Source organism: Macaca thibetana, chromosome 2 (genome assembly GCF_024542745.1).
Source record: "Macaca thibetana thibetana isolate TM-01 chromosome 2, ASM2454274v1, whole genome shotgun sequence".
In the NCBI taxonomy this organism is placed as follows: domain Eukaryota; kingdom Metazoa; phylum Chordata; class Mammalia; order Primates; family Cercopithecidae; genus Macaca; species Macaca thibetana.
Window position 1 is genome coordinate 134,036,928 of NC_065579.1, and position 23,232 is coordinate 134,060,159.

The following is a 23,232-nucleotide window of genomic DNA, read 5'->3' on the forward strand; positions in this document are numbered from 1 at the left end:
CATTTGGATGTGAGAACTCTAGTTTCTTCTTGAAGTTCTTTTATTGACTCACATGGCTGTGTGGGTGCTCTTAAAGCCAAAGATTAGGTCCAGTTCCCCTCTTCAGAATTAGCTGTACAACAAGGAGAAACTGGTCCACAGACTGTTTTCTAACTGGTTGCTAAAAATAATAAGATGGACACATTAAGTACTTGTAAGCCGGGTCCACAGCAATGTATCTCACAAACTGTGCAACAGATGCAGGTGAAGAAACTGAGGTGCAGAGAGTGAAATCACTTGCCCAGTAGCTAGTACAAAGTAGGAGCAAGGTATAACCTCAGGCGGTGAGGCTGCACTGCATCCCACAAATGGACCTAAGTTGAATTGGGGATGGTGGTGGTGAGAGGGAAGCAGGGAAAAGTGGTAAACTTACTGCTATTGATGAAATAACTTGCTTACAGCCCACCAATGACGAAATAGTACCTAACATTGATATAAGAAGGAAAGGATGTAGCCACAAACATAGGGATAAAAGAGTGCAGATATTTGAGGAGGTATTAGATGTTGTAATGAGTTCATTTTGGAAAATCTGAATGGGAAGAGTAAAAAGAAACAAAACCAAACCACAAGGAACATTATGTAAGTTAAGCATTAGGCTCACCTCCTGGCTGAAATACCTCTTGATTATTTACATCAAAGCATCTGAGTAGGTTAAAAGGATCAGGCATTTCCCCATCTGAATAATTCGAAAGTTTAAACTGCAGTTAGTCTGCAATGTGAAACGTTGATACCTTTTCATATACCTTCCAGTTTGCTTTGCAGCCAGTTGTGCAGATGTTTTTGTTCTCCATTTTTTCTTTCAAGTTCGTGTGTGTGTGTATATGCACATGTACGTTGAAAGTACAATCTGCTCTTTGAATAATTCAAATCAGAACAGAAAATCCTTTCAAGATACCGTTCTTATCAGGCAGGGAAAGTTCTTCATGTTCTAAATGAATTACTCTGGCTCTTGCATTGAGACCCGTGAAAGTCATTTGGGGTTGACAATGGTATCGCTTTAAACAAAGTGATTGTCTTTTGGAGGGAATTGGCGTCTTTTCTTTAGGAATGAGAAGTGGAATGGCTGCTTAGAAAAAAAAGAGATAGGTGAACTCCACAGAAAGATCAGCAGTCTTTTTCTTCAAAATATTTTCAAGTGAGGAAGATCAGAGTGTTGGTATTACAGGGAGGAAGGAGAGTGGGCAGAGAGAAAGATAAAAAAGAAACCTTTAATCCAATGGTGTGCAACCAACTGACTTCCAGAGGCGGGGGAACATCACATGGCTTTTCAACTCATTTATAAAGATATCATGGAAACTCTGTCTGATTTCTTCACAAGCAGCTCTTAGAAAACAAACCAAAATGAAACAAGCACCAAAGATGAACAACAGAAAAAACAGCCAAAATAAAAGTAGGCCTGAAGTTAGGTTTCTAGGTCAAGCTGTCTTTGGCTACATTTCATTAAGGAGTCTCTGCAAGGCCAGTGTCTATCTTGTTTACTATTGGTTTGATTTTTTAAAACAAAACACATTGCATTTGCAGGCTGTCAACCAGAAGTGCATGCAGTTGTTTTTTTTTTTTTTTTTTTTTTTTCATTTTTGCTGTTTTAAGTTTGTACATAGCTCAATTGATGAATGCAATTAAGGCTTGAAGTCAGTGATGTGAATGACGTAACTCCTGTGCTTCCTTACAATTGTCTTGGTGTCTGTGGTTCTGAGATGATTGCTAATGAGGATAAGCCAAATACACCACTGAAACCGTCACCCATTCAACTTTGAGATTTCTGAATTGGATGTAGTTTAAGGCACATGGTGTGGTAAATCTATTTAACAGACTCTAAGGCCTGTTCAAGTTGTTGTGTATGATTCAAGTGTTTTATTCTTTATTCAACAAATTTCTTAAGCACCTGCTATGTACTAAGATGTATTCCAGGTGCTCAGGATATAGCAATGAACAAATCATCCTGTTCCCAAGAGGCTTACATCCTAGTTAGTGGGAGGTAGCCAATATAAATAAATAAGTAAGTATTACAGTATTAGAGGTAGTAAAGGCTACGGAGAAAAAGAAAACTGGTTAAGCGGGGAACTGAAAATAACAAGTGGAGAAATTAGATCCCTTGTGCATTGCTAGTGGGAATGTAAAATGGTGAAGCTGCTGTGGAAAACAGCATGGCAGTTACTAAAAAAAATTAAACATAAAACTACTTTATGTCCCAACAATTCCACTTGAAGGTATATACTTTAAAAAATTGAAAATAGGGACGTGAGCAGATATTTGTACACCTGTGTCAGTAGAAGCATTATCACAGTAGCCGAAAGGTAGAAACAACCCAAGTCTATTGATGAATGAGTAGATAAACAAAATGTGAAATATACGTACAATGGAATATTATTCAGCCTTAAAAAGGGAATTCTGACACATGCTACAATGTGAATGAACCTTGAAAACATGCTAAACGAAACAAGCCAGAAACAAAAGGATGCATAATTTTATGATTTTTCTTACAGAGGCATCTAGAGTAGTCAGATCCCTGCAGACAGAAGTAGAATGGTGATTGCTGGGGGAGAGAGAAGACAGGAAGGGGGAGTTAGTGTTTATTGAGGATAGAATTTCAGTTTGGAAAGATGAAAAAGTTCTGGAAATGGATGGTGGTGATGTCGCACAACAGTGTGAACGTACTTAGTGCCACTGAGTTATAACATTTCAAAGTGGTATATTATGTTATGTATATTTTACGGTAATTTAAAACAACAAAACATGATGGGGGTATTAAGGGAGTACTCAGGTGGGGATTAGATCTTTACTACATGACATCTCAGCACAGATCTGAAGGAGGCAAACGAGTTAGCCCTATAGATATCAGGGAAAAAGTGTATTTCAAATGTCAGAGCAGCAAGTACAGAAGCCCTGAGATAGGAGTGGGTGTGACATGTTGGAGGTAGGAGAAGAAGGCCAGGGGAGAGTGCTCCGAGTTCAGGAGGGAGAGGGAGTCAAGGTCCAGACCTGTAGGGACCAGATTTTGCAGGTCAACAGTGGTTTATCTGAGGACTTGTAAACTCTCACAGAATTCTCAGTGTGGTTTTCAACATCACAGAACTACATTGTCCTTTCCGAAGAGGCTTTGGTAAGGTTGGCAGGATCACATACCAGATGGGAACTCGATAGGGGGTAAAACCCAGATTTCTGGACTGTCTGGTTAATGACAGGACTTACCTGGGATTGTAACTCACTTCAGTAGAAAAGGAAAGTTGGACAAATAGGTGAACATACAGTTGACTTGAAGAGCAAATTCTAAGAACTCAATGATAATCATGGAGTTTCAGCACAAACCTTCTATGTCCTACCGCCACCCTGCGGTGTATCCCGTGTCATTTTAAGAGATATTTACAAGGAGGACTAATATTCTGCTCTCCAGCATCCTTGGGGAATTAGAAGCTTCACATCAGTGATTCTCCCTAATAAGTGAAGTGGACCCCTGCGTATGTGCAAACTTAAAGCAAACCTCAAATTTTATTACTTAATACATAAGATAGTCATATTCATGTAGCACACACCCTGGACTCCGCTACTCAGGAGACTGAGGCAGGAGAATTTCTTGAGCCCAGGGGTTTGAGGCTGTAGTGCACTATGATTGCATCTGTGATAGCTACTGTACTCCAGCCTGGGCAACATAGCAAGACCCCATCTCTATTTAAAAAAATTTTTTTAAGGAGAAAAAGATAGCATATTCATTGTAGTGCAACATTAGGAAATAAAGATGAGCAATGAAACAAAACAAAGCAATTCCAACTATTCGAGATTAGGGTTTCAGGCTTTTCCTCTAAGCATGTATATGTAAAATGTATGTATATATTTAAATTTCATAAAAAGGGACTTATATAGTACCACTCATTTGGTAAATCACCTTTTATACATCTCGAACATCTTTTCTAAATGTGTCTACCCCTTTGATGGCCTTTCATTTTTACTGAGTCTATGTTTATACTTCCTAGATATATATACATATGTACATAGATATTTGTAAAAAATACACATAATAATTTTACACATAAACATATTTAACAGTTTGAATTAGGATCCAAATAGGGTAAATACGTTACAAATGGTTGATATCCACTAATCTCTGTATTTCTTCTACAAATCTTTTTTCCGTGCATTTTGTTGTTGTTGTTATTGAAGAAACTGGGTGATACACATCTCCACAGTTTAGACTTTGCTGACTGCATCAGTGCAACGTGGTTTAACATGTTTCTCTATCCCCTTGGTCTACTATAATTTGGTAGTTAGATGTAGAGGCTTGGTCAAAGTTAGGTTCTTTTCTTTTTTAAATTGAGAAGGGGTCTCACTACGTTGCCTAGGCTGGCCTTGGACTCCTGGTCTCAAGCAGTCTTCCTGCCCTAGCCTTCCCAGTAGCTGGGACTCCAGTAAGTCTACTCTGTAAACTTTGCTTAGTTGGGTGTAAGATGTTGGATGTCTACTCTTGTTATATTAGCACCCCTTGATGCTCACTACCCGAATCCATTAGTTCTTTAGTCTGTGAGAAATGGGCTGGTAAAGTTCTTGAGATTTTGACACAGCCCTTGTAGTCTGTGCTAGCTTTTTTGATTTCTATATAACAAGATGTTCTAGGCTCATCTTCTCTATTTCTTGTCCCAGACCAAGAATCAGCCTTTTCTTCAAGGAGCCTTTGCTCTTTTAAGAGGGGAATTTTTTTAATTTTGTTTTTTCGAGACAGGGTCTTACTCTGCTGCCCAGGCTGGAGTGCAGTGGCACGATTTCAGCTCGCTGAAACTTCTGCCTCTTGGGCTCAAGCTATCCTCCCACCTCAGCCTCCTGAGTAGCTGGGACTACAGGCATTCACCACCACATCTGGCTAATCTTTTGTGTTTTTTGCAGAGATGGGGTCTTGCCATGTTGTCCAGGCTGGTCTCAAACACCTAGACTCAGGCAGTCTTCCCACTTCAACCTCCCAAAGTGTTGGGATTACAGGCACGAGACATCACGCCTGGCCAAAATGGTATTTGGAGATCTCCACTTAGGGCCAAGATCATCCTCATCTTACAGACGAGAAAACAAATTAAAATGAAGAAAACTTAAAATTTGAATTTCCTAGGTGAAAGCATTTCCAAAATGCTATTGACCTATCCTTGCCTTTTTGCAAAGAATTCTGAACATAATCTAAGCTTTTTAAAAAAATTGGTTTTGGGTTTAGCCTTCGTGTCCTGAGGCTGAGACATCGTTGTTCTCCCCAGATGGGCAGGAATGTTACTCTTGTTCTGTATACATGTTTTTCAAACTCTGTGACAACCCACGAAGAGGTTGTTAAATTAATTTAGTGGGCCTTGATGAACTTTTTATTTTTAGTTTTTGAGACAGGGTCTTGCTCTGTTGCCAAGGCTAGAGTACAGTGGCATGATCTTGGCTCACTGCAGCCTCAACCTCCCAGGCACAAGCGATCCTCTCACCTTGGCCTCCTGAGTAGTTGGGACCACCAGTGTGCCCCACCACTCCTGGCTAAATAATTTTTTTTTTGTAGAGATTGGGTCTCCCTATATTGCCCAGGTTGGCCTTGAACTTCTGGGCTCAAACGATCCTCTTGCCTTGGCCTCCCAAAGTGCTGGGACTGGAGGTGTGAGTCACCAGGCCCGGCCAAACTTTTTTTTTAATGACATAACCTAGAATAGAAAACATGGAAGTGTATTGCATGGATACTTAAGAAGAACTATGTACGTCACAACAAAATTCTTTGTCTCACATGCACAATGAACATTGGTTTGTAAGCTCAATATTTTCCTTACTCTGAGCTGCTGTCAAAAGTTTGAGAAACACTATACTACATCTTTGCCACTCCAAGTGTGGTCCCCAGACCAGCGTTACTGACATTAACTGGGAACTTGCTAGCAATTGCAGGCTCTCAGCCCCTACCCCACATTCAATGAATGAGAACCTACATTTTTGCAAGATCCTGAAGTGATTTACACACACGTGAAAATATGAGAAGATCTGCATTGGAGGATGCCTATTCCTGTGCTTTTTCAGTCCTTGTCATTTAGTGGTTCCTTTGCTTTTTCATGGCTAGCTCTCACTTGTTGAAGCTGAAGCTGACCTTTGTACTTTTCCCCTGCAGTCTTATTTTTAGTGAATTGGAAAGGTAGGCTAATCACCAACCTGAGGTGAGAGTAAGTAGCTCTCGCATGATTCCCTCTCCGACAAACAAGGGAACTTTCATGCTTATGTTTGGGGATGCTTTTATTGGCTCTTCAGATGAAGACAGAAAGAGACCAGAAGGTACATGTACCCCTACTTAGAGTTGTGCAGTCACTGCTGTTCACCTGCTGTCATGGGACACTGAGGAATTTATGTTTCATCATACTTTCTGACCTGTCCCATCAGCATAACTTCTGGACTGCTTGATATAATGCAGCTCATCAGAAGAAGGTGAACATAAGAAGAATATCACTAGCCTCCAAGTTTCTTGCTGTTCATTTTCATTTCAGAAGGAGCTTTATCTGGGAAATGATTTTCTTTTGCAAGAACAGCTTAAAAGCATCCCAGGCACATATTTCTGAACAGAAAAAGCTGATATGACACCCAGACAATGGACGTTCATTTGTTTGCCTTGTTGTGTGTGTGTATATTCTGCCTCATGTGTCCCTCCCCACCCTCCTCTGTCCACCTCGCCAAATCCTTCTATTCCTTAGGGCCCAGCCCAAATGCTTCCTCCTCTGGGAAGCTTTTTCTGATACTTGAAAATCTGTCATTCGAAACTCCAGGGCCCTGAAACCTATTTTCCTTATGGGCCTTTTGTTTTTTTAACTCATAAGAATACCTGGCACACAGGAAGTGCTTACACAATTAAGTAATTTGTATATGTTTTTTTCTCCCTTTGAAGGCTGCTTGGAAAAACTGATTTTCTATATCCCTCTTCTTTTTTTTTCTTTGAGAAGGAGTCTCGCTCTGTCACCAGGCTAGAGTGCAGTGGCGTGATCTCGGCTCACTGCAACCTCTGCCTGCCGGGTTCAAGCGATTCTCCTGCCTCAGCCTCCTGAGTAGCTGGGACTACAGGCACGTGCCACCATGCCCAGCTAATTTTTTGTATTTTTAGTAGAGATGGGATTTCACCATGTTGACCAGGATGGTCTTGATCTCTTGACCTCGTGACCTGCCCACCTTGGCCTCCCAAAGTGCTGGGATTACAGGCGTGATCCACTGCACCTGGCCCCTGTACCCCTCTCCTGATTAAATATTTCTTAAACTGGCATCTTTCTTTGAAAAGCCTTACAGTCAGGCATTGTGGCTCATGCCTGTAATCCTAGCACTTTGGGAGGCCAAGATGGGTGGATGACCTCAGATCAGGAGTTTGAGACCAGCCTGGCCAACATGGTGAAACTCCATCTCTACTAAAAATACAAAAAAAATTAGCTGGGCATGATGACGGACACCTGTTGTCCCAGCTACTTGGGAGGCTGAGGCAGGAGAATTACTTGAACTCAGGAGGTGGAGGTTGCAGTGAGCTGAGATGGCACCACTGCACTTCAGCCTGGGTGGCAGAGTGAGACTCCGTCTCAATAAAAAAAAAAAAAAAAAAAAAAAGAAAAGCCCTTTATTGCAGAGGGTGATGTGAGGACTGTGAAGAGATATATTAAGCATTTCCTTTTGATAGTTTTTGAGGTGTTGTTCAGTACAACTCTAGAGGACATTCGTCTTGGGAAACTGTTGAGTATTCATAAAAGGGAGTGGAAAAATCAGGTAGTGAAACCAAGCTGCTCTCAGGTCATAATGGTGTTGCCCTGGTGAGCCACAGGATAGGGACTCCGCAGCACCGAGTGTTGACTGCTTCTTGGGTAAGGGGCAAAACATGGAACATCTGTGCATCTGTTTCCTCTTCTGTAGAATAGGTGTAAAAATAAAAATACCTGCTTCGGGTCATTGCTGCCGAGTTGTCTAAAAACAAATGTTTGCAGAAGGCCTTACAGATAAAAAACAAAGCAAAACCTATCTATGTCCTAGAGCAGTGGTTCTCAATGGGGAGAGGGAGGGTGATTTTGTCCTCCAGGGGACATTTGGTATCATCTGGAGACATTTTGGTGGTTCTGTCTGGCAGGCAGGGGTGGGGTGCTACTGGCATTTTGTGAACAGAGGCCAGGGATGCTGCTCAACAGTGCACTGGACAGCCCCCCGACCCCAATACACACACACACACACACACACACACACACACACACACACACACACAACGGAGAGCTCTCTGCCCCAGAATGTCAGTAGTGAACAGGTTGAGAAACCCTGTCCTTGAGTGAATTTTTCAGGCTTGGTGAGACTTTTATCCCTCTCTGAGGATATTGACCTAACTAGATTTGCTGTTTTTTTGAGGTTTGGGCTGTGTGGGCAGAGGGGTGTCTTTTCAGGCTGGGACTGACTTCAACTTTTTAACAAAATAAGAACCCTCCCCCTCTCGCCCCCTCCCAAAAACCCAAAAACCAAAAAAACACTGGCCTTGGTATCTGGAGCCCTGTGGTCTAGCTTTGGCCACTCGTCGGGTGTGTGACCTCCAAGAAATCACTGGGCCTCAGGTTTGTTTTTTCTACCCGTAAAATAAGGAGTTTTAGCTAAATGCTCTCCACTCACCAAATCTGCAGCTCTCTGCCTTGGAAATGTTGAGCTTTGGGTTGGCTTCTCTTACTTTGGCCTTGAAGAGTAGAAGCCATGAGACCGAATGTCAGAGTGGGCATCTTTTTTGAGAAATAACTGTAGATACTGTACCTGGTTGGGGAAAAGGTTACTTAGCAGACATGTCTGAAAAAGTGAGTAGGTTAATTTTTGTGTGTGTATGTGTGTGTGGCAGGGGGAATGGAGAATGGGCAACATTGTATTATACTAGAGAATCATTCCTCCGAACTTCAGATTTACAGCTGCTATTTCTGGGATGTCATGAAGGGCCTTGCTTAAAGTTGAAACTTCTGAGTTGGTGACTTCCTTTGGGACTGCCTGAAAACGAAAGCAGAATACGATTTTCTATGCTCCCAGAGAAGTGCTTTTTGCAAGAGAATAAATTATCTGATGATGGGGACATGCTGCATTTCTGAGGACGATCTGATTAGCAGCTAGTGGGACAAGAAGGCAAGGAGGGGGAGCTGTGTGAAAATGTGTGGGGAGGAGGGTGGCATTGTGTCCAAGTCAAAAATGTGCTGTTCATCCTCATTTCACAATAAAGATGATATCGCCAAGCATCTTTGCTCAAAGGAAGTCCAAAATTAACCCTGAGAGTGCCCAGGAACAGAAGCAGAGACTGTTGTAAAGGGAGCCTTTTTCTCCCCCTTGAACAAGTCAACCGTAAACGTGTTAGGTTTTCTCTACCCCGTATTTACAGCCATATTACCATATATGTACCTGGGTGAGGACATCGCAGGGAGACTTGTGCTTACTCTGGAGGGAGTTTCCTTGGCCTCTTGCCAGGAGATTGATCAAATGCCAGCAGCTCTTCCTTTTCCTGGGCATACTCCTTTTTTTCCTGTGAAAGACCTCATGGTTTGCTGGGCTCGGCCCATCGTTAACCTGCCCTGCTGGGTACTGCTTGACCTAAAAAGTGAAACGGTGCTTTTTTGTCTTCATCCTTATCTACGGTTCTGAGGGGCCAACCGCCTTAAGGCCTTTTGGCTCGCCAGGTGCTTTGAGCAAAAGCCCTGTGTGTAAGCTCCTCTCTTTGCACCTAACTTTAAAGGAAGCTTTTTTTTTTTCTTTTTTTTTGAGAAGGAGTTTTCCTCTGTCACCCAGGCTGGAGTGTAGTGGCATGATCTCAGCCCACTGCAACCTCCACCTCCCAGGTTCAAGCAATTCTCCTGCCTTGGCCTCCTAAGTAGCTGGGACTACAGGCACAAGCCACCATGCCTGGCTAATTTTTGTATATTTAGTAAAGATGGGGTTTCGCTATGTTGGCCAGGCTGGTTTCGAACTCCTGACCTCAAGTGATCCACCCACCTCAGCCTCCCAAAGTGTTGGGGTGACAGGTGTGAGTCACTGTGCCTGGCCTTGAGGAAGCTCTTTGATTTTTATTATTTTTTAAAGCAAGCAGCAAGAAAACCAGCACCAAAGGACTTTGGCAAGGGGCTTTTGTCTTTTAGGAGGTGGAGGTAGTGTGGATATGCCAAGAAAGAACGGGGAAGGCTGATGGATTTGTTGTTGGCTACATTTTTTAGCAGAAGAATGTCCAAATGCAGGTGCTTTGGGGCTAGGTGGCAAAGCTTGGCGACTGGAGATAGACGCAAAGGGTGCTGTGTGAGTGAGATGCTGGCATTCACTCCTCACCTGGCTGTGCTTTGCTGGTTCTGGTTTTATTAGGAGTAGTGGGGAAAACATTCTGTTGGAGTTGGCATTGACATGTCCAGGTCAGTGCATCTCATGTGTCCCTTTTGTATATTCACTTGTCATTTGAACTTTGCTGTTTTGGCAGAGCTGATCCTCTGCTGATTATAAGCCTAAGAAGTTTAGAAAGAGTAGTTTATGAGAATAGAAAATAGAACAGATTTGAAAGTAGAATTACAACAGCGAATAGGAATGCTTCCTGTGTCCCCCTTTCTATTTTCTTTTTCACAATTAATTGTCAACATAACTATGAGATAAGCGCTCATTATCCCCATTCTGCAGATGAATAAATTGAGGGCCAGATAAGGGAAGTAACTTGATTGAGGTTACAAACTTCCCATTACATTTAGAATAGAAGGCCAACTTTTTACCCTGGCTTGTGAAGTCCTACTGGCTCTGTCTTCTCTACCCTGCCTTTAACCTCTACTTTCTTCCTTTCCCCATTAATGCTGCAGACATTGGGCTGGCTTTCTGTTTCTGGAATTTGCTAAGCTCTTTTCTGCTTTACAGCCTTTGTACTAGCTGTTTGCTCTACCTAAAATGCTCTTCCGCCTGATTTTTTTTTTTTTTTTTTTGCATGACTGCCTCTATCTTGACTTTCAGGTCTTCGCTTAAACGTCTCATCTCGTTTCTTCTGACCAGCCAAAATTGCATTGTCACTTAATCATATCACCCAGTTTTAATTGTTTGCATGTACTCATCACTATCTGATTTGTCTTGCTTATTTCATCTGTTTCCTGTCTGTCTGCCCTCACTAGAATATAGGTATCATGGGAGCAGGGACCTTATACGTCTTGCTTTGATCTGTATCCCCAGTACCTAGTGTAGTGGTGGCGTATAGTAGGTATCAATACATATGTTCTATAAGAAGAAAGATTTAAGTTTCAAATCGAGCAGTTCACTTTCTAGAGCCCTGGCTGTTCAGTTGTATATTTTACATTTTCTTCCTGTTAATATATAAAGTTTCCAAACTTATACAGTGAGAGTCCTAAGCATACAGTCGATGCCAGGGCAACTCTTAAAGAAAAGTTTATGGCAACAGTTTTCAAACTTCTGGCTCTCAGGAGCTCTTTACATGCCTAAAAACAATTCAGGACCCTAAAGAACTTCTATTGATGTGAGTTACATCTGTCTATATTTACCATGTTAGAAATTAACACTGAGAAAATGAACACTGAAAAAATATTTTTAAAAACCCATTACACATTAACCTATTGACATATTTTTAATGAACAATAAGAATATTTTCCCAAACAAAAATTGTGTGAGAAGAGTAGCTTTTTTTTTTTTTTTTTTTGCGAATCATTTTGAGATCTGGCTTCATAGAACATAGTTGGATTCACAGATCTTATATCTGTTTCTGTCTTCAGTCTGTTGTTACATCATGTGCCTTGCAGCCTCTGGAAAACTTCACTGTACATGTGTGAGAGACTGAGTGAAAATGAAAATAATGCCTCGATGTTATTGTGAAAATAGTTTTGACCTTGAAGTTTCCCTGACTCTTGGGCCACCATTGAGGGCCACCAGCTCCTAGAGTACATAGGTAATTTGAAATGTGGGGTTGTGGCATGGAACATTAGAGAGAGGGAGAAATTGAAGGCTTAAGAGACAGAGTGCAACTGACCATCTCTAAGTCTGGGTATTGTATCAGATCTTCCTGTTCAGAAATAAATGCACGGGGATACTTTTCAGTTGTTTTTGTAACAAAGCAAAATAGTTGTTTTGCTTGCTAGTTAAAGCTCCTTCTGAAATGCAAAGGAAAGCTACGAATGTGGAAGCTAGTGGTACTTGTCTTACGTTCATCTTTTTCTTAGGAGCAAGATTATACCAAGCAGTCCAGAAGCTCTGCAGTGGGATGGGTCATTAAAAAATTATAAAGCATAGGTTCCTCTCTGTGTCTGAGAATAGCAGCTTCAAGTGTAACTTCCTTTGTAACTGTTAGTCTCCAACCCTTACTTGGTTCTTTTTGTAGCTTTTGGCCTCAGATGAAGTTGTGTCCTACAATAGAAATTAGATTGATGCCTATTGCTCTTAGGTTCTGTCATAACTGGTGTTTAAGGAACCAGGGTAGAAGCTTTTAATAATAGATGAGCTATATTCTGTGCTAGCCAGCTTCACTGTTTAAGGAGGTTAAATGATTACAAATTCAGGTCTCTGGGGAGTATTTTGCATGTGTCTTGGGTCAGTGATATATAAGATTTTCACTGTTAAGGTAATTGTGTGGTAAAATACAGAGGAGCTTGGTCATCAGGAAATTAAAGGTGCACTGTGGGGAGGAGGTGAGGGGGTGCAGGCATGGCAGGGGATCCGAAGTACCTGATTCTCATGCTTAGAAGGGTCTCATTTAAGGTCAGACTGTCAGTGGGACTGCCCTGCCTCCCTATTACTGAAAGTCAGACTGTTCCGCCCCAGTAGCCAGGCGACTTCATCTTAATTAAATATAGGAGGCTTGCCTTTGTGTCTTGGTGAAAACCGGCAGGTCTGTGGTTTTGGCGTCCCTTAACTAGAATAGAGTCAGTTTCTCATTTCCTCCCAAGCCTGTCCACCCTTGAGGATTAAGTGATCCCTTAGGTAACTTCTTGGTTAATGAAGTATTCTACTTTAGCCTCAGTTTCGGGAGTTGTTAACTTTTAAATTCGGAATTCTGTGTAGGTGAAAATCGAGTTTTTTGTTTTGTTTTGTTTTGTTTTTTTAAATGAATGTAATGCAATTAGTTAAGTGTGTGCAGGAGAAATAATCGATGGAAAAATTTCAATAAATGAGTTTTCTGCCACAGTCAAATGAGTGAGTTTTCTATCATACTAAAAGCTTTTAGAAAAAAAAAAAATTCCAAACCTATCTTGAGCTGCTGCTTAAAATTAAATGAACATATTTCTTTTTTAGTGAGGCTGTGCTTTGGCCTGTTTTAACACCAAAGTGGAAGAGGTTCTAAATATTGAATTACTATCCCTTTGAAGAGGTTTCTACCACCCCCACTGCCAGCAGGGGACCTAGATTGATGTTAGAAGGCGGGGGAGTTGAGTTGAGGTCTGGCCAGCTTGGGTATTGTGAGTTTGGGTACTGAAAAACAACAGTACTTTGGAGATGCTGTCCAAGTATCAGCCACCTCGTGGGCTTACAGAGGATTAAAACATTTCTGGGATCCTTGTTTCTCCAGATGCATTTCCTACAGTATTGACCAGGTAAGCAACATTCATCAAGTAGAGGAATCATACGACAGAGGTGAATGAAGACTATGAAGGAACAAAAACGAATGTTTTCATTTCAGACTCATTCAGACATACAGAAAATGAACATAAAGGGCCAAGTATTGTGTTGACCATTTTATGTGAATTATTTGGTTTACTCCTTACAATGACCCTGAGAAATATGAAAGGTTGCCCCCTTTTTTACAGATAAGAGAGCTGAGGTTCAGAGAAGTTATGGAAGTTGCTTAAGGACACACAGCTGGTAATTTATGAGGTTAGAATTCAGACTCACATGTTCTGAGTCTGTTTCCAAGTGTACACTCTTGTCAGTACTCCAAGCCATTTTGGACATGTGGAGGGGATGGTCAATGGGGATAAAAGTTACAGTATCTTTCCAGGGATAAAAGTTAGATATTTTGTTTCTTGCTTCCAAATTTCTCATAGAAATCTATTGAAAAGGGCCAGGTAGGCTTCTGTTCTTCTTGATCCAACACTGTAAATCTGGCTTTAATTTGTTTTGGAAAACAGTCACCTAAAAAACAAACCGGGTGTGGTGGCTCATGCCTGTAATTTCAGCACTTTGAGACACTGAAGCAGGAGGATTACTTGAGGCCAGAGTTCAAGACCAACCTGGGCACCACCACGGTGAGACCTTGTCTCTACAAAAATAAGAATGAAAAATTTAGCCAGACGTGGTGGTATGCACCGGTAGCCCTAGCTACTCAGGAGGCTGAGGTGGGAGGATCACCTGAGCCTGGCAGGTCAAGGCTACAGTGAGCTATGATTGCACCACTACATTCCAGCCTGGGTGACAGGGTGAGACCATGACTCTAAAACAAAACCAGTATAAACTCTTCTAGGCAGCAGCAAAGATGGCACTAAAGTGACGTTGAACCCATATTTGACTGCTTGCTGTATCCCAGGTACTACCAGGTACTAGGATGCAACAGGGAAGAAGACAACTAAGGTTCTTGCCCTCATGAGTTTGCAGCCTAGTGGAGAAGACAAACAAGTGAATAAGCAATGTTAGGACAGTGGTAGTAGACCCAGGTTGCTATATAGAAGAGTATGTTGGAAACATATAACCCAGATTTGGGAGGTCAGAGAGGGCTTCCCAGAGGTGGAGACATCAAACTGGGACTGTGAAGGTGGGTGGCAGTTAGCCACAAGTGGTGGTGGGGGAGGGAGGGAAATACCTCAGGCTGCAGAGACAGCATGTGCAAAGGCCCGGGGAACAGAGCATGGTGAGGGGCCTGGAAAAAAATCATTATGTCTGGAGTATGGAGAGCAGGGGGAAAGGTAGGCAGGGCTAGATCATGAAGAGCTCCAAAGAGATGTTGGAAGCTTTTAGGCGGGGAAATGATATGGTCTGATTTATGTTTCTAAAATATCATGTGGGATGTTGTATGCAGAATAGATTGAGGAGGAAAGACAGATTCAGAGAAATGAGTAGGAAGGCCTTAGGGAGTCCAGTTGAGAAATGATACTGGCTGAGACTGGTTAGCAGGGGCAGGGGGAGCTAGAAGATTCAAGAGAGATAGTAAAGCTTAAAGTCAGCAAAAATTGATGCTGGATTAGACTTTTTCATTCATTTATTCAACAGATATTTACTGAATATCTACTATGTGCTAGGCATTGGTGTTTGGAATACAGTTGTATATAAAACACATCGCACACAGATCTCTAGAATACAGCTTGTGCCTTGTAGGGTGTCAGACAGGAATTGCACAAATAAATGTGAACTTGTAACTGAGATGAAGGCTGGGAAGGAGAGATCCATGGTGCAGAGTTTGTAAGAGTAGAATTTAACTTCATCTGAGGGGATGGGGAAGATTTTCTGGTGGAAATGGTAGTTGAATTTAGAGCTGGAGGGTGACTTGGCTATAATTAGAGCAAGGGGTGGGGTAGGGATGAGAGTGTTGTGGGCTTGAGAAAACAACACAGGCAAAGGCCCTGTGGCAGGGAACATGAGAGAGGGAAGACTGGAGGAGCCACCAGGCTTTGCTGGTGGTCACTGAGAAATGGCTATGAAGGAGGAACAGATTGGGCAGGCAGGTAAATTGTTTTTGGTACATTGAGATGCTGTGAGCCGCCAGGAGCAAAACTCTAGTCGCTGTGGGTCATGAGAGACAGATTTGGGAATCCTCGTCATGTAACAGTGACTGGAGCCAGCAGAGTGGACGAGAAGACCAGGAAAGGTATAGAGAAGGTAGAGAGCAATACAGATTCTGAAGGGCAGCTCTGGCTTCTCTTCCCCAAAGAGATCTCTCTGCATTTGTTTTTTTCTTTATTTGCACCTTTCTTGGGAATAGAATCAAATCCTCCCTGCCCCCCCTTTTTTAATGCACAGCTCTGGGAGCAGTTTCAATACAGGGCAAAGGGAAACTCAGCCATAGGGTGGTGTGAGGCTCAACAAAGCTGCCACAGCCCCTCTGCAAGAGTATCTCCCAGAGGCAGTGATCTACTTTTCTTTGCCTTGGCCAAAGCCACCCTGGAAGAACCCTGTTTTAACAGGTGATTCCACCCATCAGAATGGTGGCGGGTGGCAGTGGCGGTTTAATAGTAATAACATATATTGATGGCACGCCTACTTCATGCCTGATGCTTTGCTGAGTGTTTTGTAAACACCATCTTGCTGAACCTCATGCCAGCTTGCTGAGGTAGGTGCTCTTATTTTCCCCATTTTACAGCTGGGAAAAGCGAGGCTTAGGGAAGTTCTGGAACTTGCCTGAAGTTCTTCAGTGAGTAAGTGGCAGAGCTGAGGTTTGAACCTGGGCACTTTGACTCTGGAGCCTCAGTTCCTGCCTGCTGTGGGCTGAGAGGTGCTCTTCACGTCATGCTGCATCAGGAATTGTGGGGAGGATGGTGATGCTTTGTGAAAAGAAGCAAAGCCTTAAGGAGAAATAATCTAGATAGCATTCACATATGCAGAGGTCTTAGATGCGTCAGAGGACAGATAAATAGCAAAAGTTCTGGCAGGCAGCTGTCCTTTGTGGGGCTAAGGGAGGGGACAGGAGTAATTGTTTTATTGTTTTCATAGGCAGGGTCTTGTTCTGTTGCCCAGGCTGGCCTGCAGTGGTACGATCACAGCTCACTGCAGCCTGGAGCTCCTGGGCCCAAGTGATCCTCCCAAGTAGTTGGGATTACAGATGTGTGCCACCATGCCCTGCTAATGTGTTTTTGTTTTTATTTTTATTTTTTGTAGATATGGGTCTGGCTGGTCTCAAACTCCTTGCTGCAAGCCATCCTCCTGTCTTGGCTGTTTAAAATGTGATGACAGGCATGAGCCACTGTGCCTGGTTTAGGAGTAATTGTTTGAACAAGGCTGTTTGAACACAGAGTAGTCTCTATTGCCCAGTGAGACCATCCATAGGCAGCATGATGGGGAGATTCCATTTTTGGGCAGGAGGTGGAATTACATGCTTTACAGGGTTCCTTCCAACTTTTATTCCGTGATTCTGTGTTTTTTGAAAGGCTAGAATGCTCTGTGGCTGGGAGTTGAGTGTAATTCACTATTGTTCACCTTTTTTCATCAGGGGAATTAGGAAGGATAAATTATCTTCCCTGAAGTAAAATCTGTCATCGTGGTTCATATAGGAGTTCATTTGTTATGATACACATATGGCTTTTTAAACAGGGGATCCTTTACTGAGTTTAAATTTTGACGCCCTGGAATCTTTCAGAATTCCACTTTGTCTTTCATGGAAGAAAAATAAAAATAACGAGCATAGAGCAATTTCAAGTATGTCAGCCACTGTACCAGGTGCTTTTCAAGCATTATTTCATCCATTCCTCACCACAGCCTCTTGAAGTGAGTATTATCCCCATTTAACAGAGGAGGAAATGAAAGCAAAGAGGGGTGGCTATGGGCTCCTAATAATAAGCTAAATAATAATAATAATAAGAAGAAGAAGAACTTAGGGACAGAGAGCCAGGGTGGAGCGCGGGAGCTGAGTGCCTAAGCCTGCCCTTTTGTATGTCAGGCATGGCTTGTCAGCAGAGCCCCGGGTGTCCATAAGCGTTTGAAGTTCCGCAGCTCCATGGCAGGTTGGCGCCAGCTCTGTTTTCTCTGAGGTGGTCCTTGTCATGGTGTGAGTGACACAGGAGCCCTGAGTGCAGCTGCTAGAAGTTCACAGGCACAAATGGTCCATGATCAGATAAAAAGGCGGGCTCTCCCACCCAGCTCTGAACAACAGGAAGTCTTCCAGAAGATTGCTCCTAGGCCCATCACTTCTGGGCTGACTTTCCACCTCCACCCCTCCAGGCCACAGAGGCCTGTTCTGTTGACTTTCCCGACCTTTGTTTTTCCTTCCAGGACATCACTGATAATTGCACTAAAACCTATCCTCCTCCCCCCATCTTCTTCCTCCACTTCACTAAGGGGAGGCCAGAGGAGATCTCCAGAGGTTTCTAACTAGACCAGCAAGCTTTCTGCCTGATCTTTTGTGAGGGGAATTATCACATGAGACCCCTGGGGAAGGATCTGTCCTCCCCCACTTTTTGGTTGTTTTTAATTAGTACCCCTGGCAGATTGCCCAGAGGATCATTAGCTGTGGTGGGTGGACTGGCCTGTGATTTCAGGGGGAGATGTAAAATGTAGCTAAAGGTTACTTGTTCAGTTATCTCGGCCACTTAATAAGTATCTTGGTTAGAAGATGCTTATTTTTTTTCTGACTTCTGAAAGTATTACAGAGCCATGGTAGAAAAATTAGAAAACAGAATTGTGCATAAGAATTGTGCATCAGTTCTCTGTAATCATCTGGAGTATAAGAACATTTAACTTTTTAACCTATGTTCCCAGGATCGCTGTTGATAAACACCTCCACTGAAGAGTCAGATAGACCTAGGTCCCGTGCGGTGGCTCATGGCTGTCATCCCAGCACTTTGGGAGGCTGAGGTGGGCAGATCACTTGAAGCCAGGAGTTCAAGACCAACCTGGCCAACATGGCAAAACCCCATCACTACAAAAAATACAAAAATTTAGCCAGGCTTTGTGGTGGGTGCCTGTAATCCCAGCTACTCAGGAGGCTGAGGCAGGAGAATCGCTTGAACCTGGGAGGTAGAGGTTGCAGTGAGCTGAGATCGCATCACTGCACTCCAGCCTGGGCGACACAGCAAGACTCCATCTCAAAAAAAAAACGTCAGATAGACCTGGGTTATAACAACCCTGATCCTCCTGCTTGCTAATTATATGTGACGTGGGCATCTTACCTCTCTGTATTACACCTCAGTGTCTTCAACAACAAAATGGCAATAATGGTAGGTGCCTACTTCCTGCTGTGGTCATGAGGATTCACTAAGAGAACGTTTGTAAAGCACTCAGCACAATGGTGGGCATGAGAAATCCTTGATAAATGCCAGCTATTATTATCAGAAAAGAAAATAATGCAGAACTGTGCTGTAGGAATGCAATGTCCAGACATCTATTGCAATGATCAGCTGCAAGCAACATGGGGTACATCATGCTTTGTCACTTGAGGACACTGAATCGTCTGCTTCTTCCCATTAAGAGCCTGGAATCTTTCAGCAAGGTATCCAGGTGGTGGTGATAGTTCACAAGACAGCAGGCATTTTCTGGCCTAGTCTCTACTGGGGCTGAATGCTTATCTGAAGGGTGATCCTGAAAGGAGAGCCTTAGTCGCACTAGACAAGGCCCTAGTCCTCTTGCCGGAGCACATACCTGTTCTCCTGCATTTGGAAATTCCCTGGTGTCCTTTCGGGAGGCCAGGGTGTACAGACACAAATTTGGTCTGGCTCAAAATTCAAACAAATGGTCTTCTAATAATTGATCTTAGAAGTATGCTGACTTCCTGACCCTTTAAGATAAAGTTTTACAATATAAGCACAGAGGGAAATATTAATCTCCCTTGATGTGTTCCATTTGTGCCACTTTTCTGGATGCTATTTAAAACATTGGTTTGCCTTTAGGTATAAAATATGTAGTTATGAAGAATTAAACAATGACGGACATGATTCCAGAGAGTGGTACTTGGCAAACTGTCCTTCTGCACATTATTTGTGTGTCTTCCCTCAAGGTCTAGAGATACTGGCTCTTTCGTTTGAGAGTTTATTCTGTGTTCTCAGTTGCTGTCTCCCTCTGTAAATAAGTTCATGTTTAATGAAATGCTCTTTATCTCCACTGCAATATCTGGGTTGTTGGAGGGGAGGGAAGGGGATGACGAATTAGCTTTTCCCTGCAGCTTCTCACAAGCAGTGAACTGAGGTTCTTTAACATGAGTTTGCTTTCAATAGCTGACATTGCTGCTAAGGTAGGAGGTTGCTTCCTGAAGTGTCATGCTGATCATTGCTGCATAATTCTTCCCGAAAGAAAACTTGGCACCCAGAAAGCAATTGAAGGAGACACAATACTGTTCCACACCATTACAACTCTTGTGACTGTGTGGGGTAAATGGCTTCTGGAAGGGGAAGTTGAGGAAATTGATGGATAAAGGTGTCTGGGGTTGGAGGAGGGGTTTTGGGAAAACCTGGGTTGCCCTGGGCATCTCCACACCAGGTGCCTGAGGAAACACGGGGTGATTAGCTGCAGTCCACACCAGCACCCAATCTTCCCACATAACTGACATTTATTTTTTAAATGTCAATTTAGCTTTTTACAATTGGTTCCCACTCCTCAATATTTATGGCCCTGTTGAAAGCTGTTTCTAGGAGTCACATCAATATTTTTGTTGATATTTATATGTGTTTGTGTGTTTAATGGTTTCTGGGCTATGTACAGATTTCCTGAGACTTAAGAGCTTTTTGTAAGACTGCCTCTCAATAGCTGTGTGTTCCTGGGCAGGGAACCTTATTATTTTTACCCAAATACTGAAGGATCTGGGCCAGGTTCTGTCTAAAGGGTTTTCGTCCTCTGGAAGTGTTTCTTGGTGAAGGATGAGAAGGAAAGACATTTAAGTAGCATTTGAGTGAAGTGCATACAGTTGTGGAATTCTTAAAAGTCCTAAAAGGCTGCTGGAAATTTGTGGTATTTATTACCAGGTTTCCTTTTATTAATGTCATTTTGTTGGTTTGGTACCTTAGCCCAGGCACTGTGGCCTTGCCAGAAGCAAGTTTTTATACCAGGTGTTTCCTTCTGACTTAACATTCCCTGAGGCAAATTGAATATGTTAATGTTTCATAAGTCAGACTTTCCAAGTAACTCCCTAATCACTGCAACGTTCTTGGCTGAGTTCCCTGCAGGCTTTCTACTCACTGCAGTTTTTATTATCAAGGGTCCTCAACTTGTAGAATCTGATTCAGGCATGGTTTTGTTAGAAACAAATGTTACTGTGGTTGGAATATCCTGAAATTAAATAATATACGGGGAAAAAATGTTGTTGCATATGTCTTTACTTGGCTCATTGAATTGCCTGCCTGTCAAACTCTTATTTAAATTTGGCTTTTAAGTAAGGCACTTTGGAAAATTGAGCTAAGCCAACTCTTAGTGACTTTTTCCCCCTCTGAGCATTTCTTTTCTTCTAACAATGTTGCATATTTTACTTTGTCTAGGATTTTCAAGAAAGACATGTCTGACAAAATGTCTAGCTTCCTGCATATTGGAGACATTTGTTCTCTGTACGCGGAGGGATCGACAAATGGATTTATTAGCACCTTGGGGTAAGAGCATGCAATTTCTTGTGTGGCAGGATTTGTTTAAGACATCATAACATCAGCTTAAAACTGATTTTTCTAACATACGAACATTACCATTTTACTTGGCTTTCTAAGTGCGGTTGAAATCACAAACGCCAAATCCCATATTAGCCAAGTTTAACCTCTCATACAAAAACACAATTTTCTGTATATTTCTGAAAGAGTAAAACCTCATTATTTAGGACACTATTCTGAGTTTATTAAAATTTGCTCTTCCTTTCTATATAAAAGGGAGTGCCTTTATTCCACTATGGAGTACAGTTTAAATGGAATAAAGTGTAAGGATGAATATTTACAGAGCCCAAAGAAGTGCTTTTTAGTTTTGTAACGGCTCTTCTTTTCAAATAGTGACTCCTTTATAATATAAGCAAAGACCAAACCTCCTGGGCTGCCTATCTTTTTTCTTTGAAGCAGACATTTCCTACTTTACATTGCTGTATACGTTTGAAAATTATAAATTGCATAAAGTTCTGTAAATCAGATTTTTGCTCTTTTGTGCTTTTTTCCCAATCTTTATACAACTTTTAAGGGTATAAATATATTTCATAATGTACTCATTTGATTATCTTCTCCCTTCTCCTCCTACGCCTATTGTCTAGAAGAGGAAATGAGAGGTGAAATAGTCCCAAAGGCAGACAGAAGCAGAATGGAGAATCAAGATGGTTAACTCCAAAATAGTTACGAATGGTCTACATTGTCTTTGTGTAGAAAGGAGTAGTGAGGCCCCCCGGGTGGCACTGTTGAATCTGGCAAGAGCTGGTCTCAAATAAATTGGGGGAAGGAAGACCAGCAGCTTCTCCAAGAACCTCATTTTTACAGCAGCCAGACCTTCCTTTTAATTACAGCTATTATTTAAAGCATGCTTGTTTTCTGGTATTTGTGCAGAACGAGTATTTCTAGGCTGTCATGCAGGTTACTCCACACTCAGGGAGCAAATTATTATAGATACAGAATTATAGCTCAATTAGACTTGTGCTCCCACTGTAGAGAGATTTTGTTTCAAATGCCATCTAGTGAAAAGAAGTCATCCATGACTGCCTGATCACCAGATCCAGTGACTTTCTACATTTGACCTCTCTCCATTATGGACCTACCCTTAACAATTTATCTTCTGTGGCTTTTGGCAAAGAGGCCTCCTTCTGCCCTGCCTCTGACTGTCCCTCCTTTCTTCATGGTTGGCTCCTTCCTCTTTTCATCGTCTGTGGTTGACTCTTTTACCCTCTTCTTATTTTCAGCAATGACAGCAACAGTAATAAATGGAAAGCACTACATGAGCCCAGTGGGTATTTGCTGTGTGCTAGGCATTATGCTAAATACTGTGCCTACATCTTCCTTAATTCTTACACAACTGTCTATGGTGAACACTCTCATCATTACCATTTGTGGAGGCAAAAGTTTTGAGCTTCAGAGAGGCAAAGTCACTTGCCCAAGATTTCACAGCTCAGAAAATTCCAGACTGCAAGGCTAGGGCTGCCAACAGTTGCTCTCTGCAGGCCAGCTTCTCTCTTTCCGGCTTCCTTGTCTGCCCACAGCTCTCCCTCCTCCTTGGCTGTGCACAGCCTCTATCTGGATGCCGGGTTAAACCTCAACCCACTCTATGCCCATGTTTCCCCTGGGGGTCTTGATTTCCCAGTCACCCAGGTACCTCCTGAGCCCCTGAGATCTTAGTACCTTCTTTCTCTTCCAGGGCATCCCTTCTTGAAAATCATATGAATTGCTTTTTAAGTGTTTTCCTCAAACATTGCAAACAAATTAATGGTGAGTCCCTCCTGCCCTTTTAAAGTGAGGAGGGCTGCTTTTTGAACTTTGGGCTGCTAATACTTTATTGAGATGAATACTTTATTTTCTCAGTTGCTTGCACATATTTGAGGATAGCAGTGTAAAAATGGGGTTAGAAAGAAAGTTTGACAACCTTTCTGTCTTTAATATTTTTAGCATTTATGGAGGACCTGTTGTGGACTACAGTGAGTGACTGCCAGTTGTTAATGGGACTCACTGTGTAGCACTCCAGCCC

General features: G+C 42.4%; 1 protein-coding gene across 10 annotated transcripts in view; it reads left to right on the top strand.

The window, feature by feature from the left end:
* Positions 1–23,232, top strand: part of ITPR1 (inositol 1,4,5-trisphosphate receptor type 1) — a 354,798-nt gene that overhangs the window by 2,155 nt on the left and 329,411 nt on the right. For all 10 annotated transcript variants that reach the window (XM_050778574.1, XM_050778575.1, XM_050778582.1 and 7 more), the window contains exon 3: positions 21,075–21,182. In XM_050778574.1, coding sequence (XP_050634531.1) covers positions 21,091–21,182 — 92 coding nt within the window. In that variant the 5' untranslated portion in view covers positions 21,075–21,090. The remainder of the gene's footprint in view (positions 1–21,074; positions 21,183–23,232) is intronic.